This window comes from Frankliniella occidentalis, unplaced genomic scaffold, assembly GCF_000697945.3.
Source record: "Frankliniella occidentalis isolate FOCC.00 unplaced genomic scaffold, Focc_3.1 Scaffold126, whole genome shotgun sequence".
Taxonomy (NCBI): Eukaryota; Metazoa; Arthropoda; class Insecta; order Thysanoptera; family Thripidae; genus Frankliniella; species Frankliniella occidentalis.
The window spans coordinates 680,465-683,960 of NW_026267253.1; the positions used below are offsets into that span (position 1 = coordinate 680,465).

The following is a 3,496-nucleotide window of genomic DNA, read 5'->3' on the forward strand; positions in this document are numbered from 1 at the left end:
AAACCCGATGTGTTTTATCAGCCAATACCTTTAAAATAAAAACTTCACAAACTCTAAACAACTTGTCACTAACTAAGCAGCATAAGCCCAATTCGACAAATAATAGACTCACAAAAAAAAAAAACGATGCTATATGTGAGACAGACTTAATCGGCATAATATTCTCATTTTAAGTGGGTTTGAAGATGTGTCAAAAGATCACTTGACTCAGCGAACTTTCTAAGGCACACAGTGCACTTGAATGACTTGTCTTCGATATGAACTCGAAAATGTTCCTGGAGATTAACAAATTCAGGGAACATCTGGAAACACTCGGAGCACTCAAACGGCTCCACTTCAGTGTGGTTTTTGAGATGGTCTCGCAGACCATTACTACGAGCAAATTTTTTGGGGCACAACTTGCACTTGAAAGGTTTTTCTCCAGTGTGGGTTCGCAGGTGAACTCCGAGGATAGATAGATTAATAAACGACTTAGGGCACAAACTGCACTTGTAGGGTTTCTCACTATCGTGGATTTGGCGGAGGTGTGAACTCAGAGCCGAAGACCTCACAAATCTCTTGTGGCACACTTTGCACTCAAAGGGCTTTTCTCCATTGTGGTTAAGGAGATGTCCACGCAGGTAATCACTACGCGTAAACGTCTCGGGGCACAGAGTGCACTCAAAGGGCTTCTCTCTTGTGTGAGTTCGGAGATGAGTAACCAGGCTGCCCGAGTGAGAAAACTTCTTGTCGCATACGGTGCACTCGTACGGTTTCTCTTCAGTGTGGATTCGAAGATGAAGCCGTAATGTCACTGGAGTCGTGAATTTCTTTGGACACAGGGTACACTTCAAGTCCCTTTGGTTGGTGTGAGTCACAAGGTGTACACGTAGATGTGCAGCTCGGCGAAATTTCTTGTCGCACACTTCACAAGGGAACGGCCTCTCCCCGGTGTGGGTTCGCATGTGCACAGTGAGGGAACCTGACGCAGAGAACGCCCTGGAGCACACGCTGCACTTGAACGGTTTCTCTCCCGTGTGTGTCCTAAGATGCCTCTGTAGATCGCTACCGTGTATGCATTTTATCCCGCACACGGTGCACTCCAAAGGTTTTTCCCCCGTGTGAGATCGCATGTGCGTCTTCAGGTTGGAGGCCCCAGAGAACTTCTTGTGGCACACGCCGCACTCGTGGGGCTTCTCTCCAGTGTGCGTCCTCAGATGGCCTCGGAGGGCGCCAGATTGAGTGAAAGCCTTCGGGCACAGGCTGCACTGGAACGGTTTTTCTCCAGTGTGGGTTCGCATATGGTACCGCAGACTTATACTGTGGGCAAAACGTCGTTTGCACACAGAACATTCGAATGGTTTCTCCCCTGTGTGGGTTCGCAGGTGCAACACCAGGTAGTCCTTTCGGGAGAACGCCCGAGAGCACTCCGTGCACTCGAACGACTTTTCCTTCGTGCGCTCATCATGAGTACGCAGGTGAATACTTAGATCCGAACTCCGCGCAAAAGCCTTGCGACACACAGTACACTCAAAGGGTTGCACTTCCGAGTGCATTCGCAAACGATGCACCTCCAAGGAGGAAGATTGAGAGAAACTCTTCTCGCACACAGTGCATTGGAATGGTTTCTCTCCAGTGTGGGTGCGCAAATGTGATCGTAGATTGGATGAGTGTAGGAACGTCTTTTGGCACATAGCGCACTCGAAAGGCCTCTCTCCAGTGTGAGATCGAAGATGGCTTTTCAGATCACCGGCGTGAGGGAAGGTTTTGAAGCAGACGCTGCACTCGAAAGGCTTTTCACCTGTGTGCGTTCGCATGTGGTACTTCAGCCTGCCGCTCACAGGGAACTGTTTGTGGCACACGTCGCATTCGAATGGTTTCTCCCCGGTGTGGGTGCGCATGTGGATGGTGAGCGCAGCCTGCGAACGGCACTCCTGGGGACAGACTTGACACTTCACAGGCATGGCGCTGGTCGCCTATTGCCGACGAATGAATCTGCCTGTCGTGTGAGAAAACAGGCAGTGTTAGTCAATTCAACAAGCAAGGCAGGCCAGAGCGTGAACAACTCTCTCATTGCGTTTCGAGTTTGATAAGAGCATTTTAGAAGGCGCACTCTCAGGAAAAGTGTCGCTACCACGGGTATAAATTTATCGCATTAGCCCCCCAAACACTGCTACATCCACAAGATTTTTGAGTCCCGAGAAAAAAAGATATCACCATATCACGACGATATTGTCCGCGGTATCGAGGGTCGATATTCTCCCAATATACAGGGTGGTCCACAGACCCCTTCCTTTATTTTGCTTATACTGTGCCACATGCATGCGTACGGGCGGGCTTGCCTACTGTCGCTCACCATGGGCGCCTTACGGCCCCGTGCGAGTATGCAACCCGTTCGCACGCCTGCATGCGGTACAGTATAAGCAAAATAAAGGAAGGGGTCTGGACCAGCTTGTAGATAGTATTAAGCTATCCCGATACTAATATCGGCGACTTTCACACACATTGTTCCTCGAATATTGCGATACTATCGATGTTATCGAGATTCGATGTATCAAGTCGTTGTTCGATACATCGATATCGTATGGCGATTTCAAAATGTGGATATTACACAGCCCAAAGTGACCCAACCCCAGAGTGCGCCAGGCTACACGGCATCGAGCGACGCTAGCGTGAAGCCGAGAACACGAACAAACGTACCAAAGAGTGGAACTCGGTAGATCCAGGGTCACGCACAGGGTGGCGCAGGGCGGCAGCTGCTGGGGGGCCTGCACTGTGCAAGAGCTCGCACAAGACTGGTCCTGGTCCTCCTCAGCCTCGGATCGGGCTGGACTGCACCCGGCGCCCGGCCCGGTGCGGCCGATCGGGGTGTCCCCGCACCGACCCGCACCCCCATCCCCTCCCAATGTTTTATTGCCGCCGTTGTTCGGCTACTCGGGCGGCATTGTCTAGAGAGTGGAGGCTGCGTCACCAGGTGTCGCCCGCCTAAGAGGCGAAAGCTGTCGGCCGGCGAACTTGACAGACATTCCAGCGTTTTCCTACACCCAGAAAAGTATGTTCTTGATTTCTCCATGGACTTGAATTTTTGAGTAGAATTTCTCTTGATTTGAGCCAAAATACTTGGTATAAGAACAATTTTGTTCTTACACCAAGTATTTTGGCTCAAATCAAGAGAAATTCTACTCAAAAATTCAAGTCCATGGAGAAATCAAGAATATACTTTTCTGGGTGTACCTGATGGACTCACAGAGTACAGTTGCGACTGCAATGATGTCCCTGACGTCCGTGGGGGCGCGAAGCCGATAGGAGGCGCCGAGGACGGGCGGGCGCCACCCGCGCTTCTCCTTGAGCTCGAGGCGCTAAAACGGGCGCCCTTTGCGTCGGGTTAGCGCGCCGTCACCATGTCGTCCCCGGTGCGGTGTGGACCACGGTGGACGGGGGCGGGGTGAGGGGGGGTGAGCTACCCAGCTACACCCCGTGCAGGGGCGGGGTCAGGAGGGTGAGCTACACAGCTACA

At 51.6% G+C, this 3,496-nt stretch overlaps 2 protein-coding genes across 2 annotated transcripts in view; both read right to left on the reverse strand.

Moving 5' to 3' along the window:
• LOC113202056 (dystroglycan 1) overlaps positions 1 to 3,496 on the reverse strand; it is a gene marked incomplete in the record, with an annotated part of 40,989 nt that overhangs the window by 20,030 nt on the left and 17,463 nt on the right.
• Positions 165 to 1,943, reverse strand: LOC113201979 (zinc finger protein 26-like). Its single transcript, XM_052270519.1, has one exon. It carries the CDS (start codon positions 1,941 to 1,943, stop codon positions 165 to 167), a length of 1,779 nt encoding a protein of 592 aa, XP_052126479.1.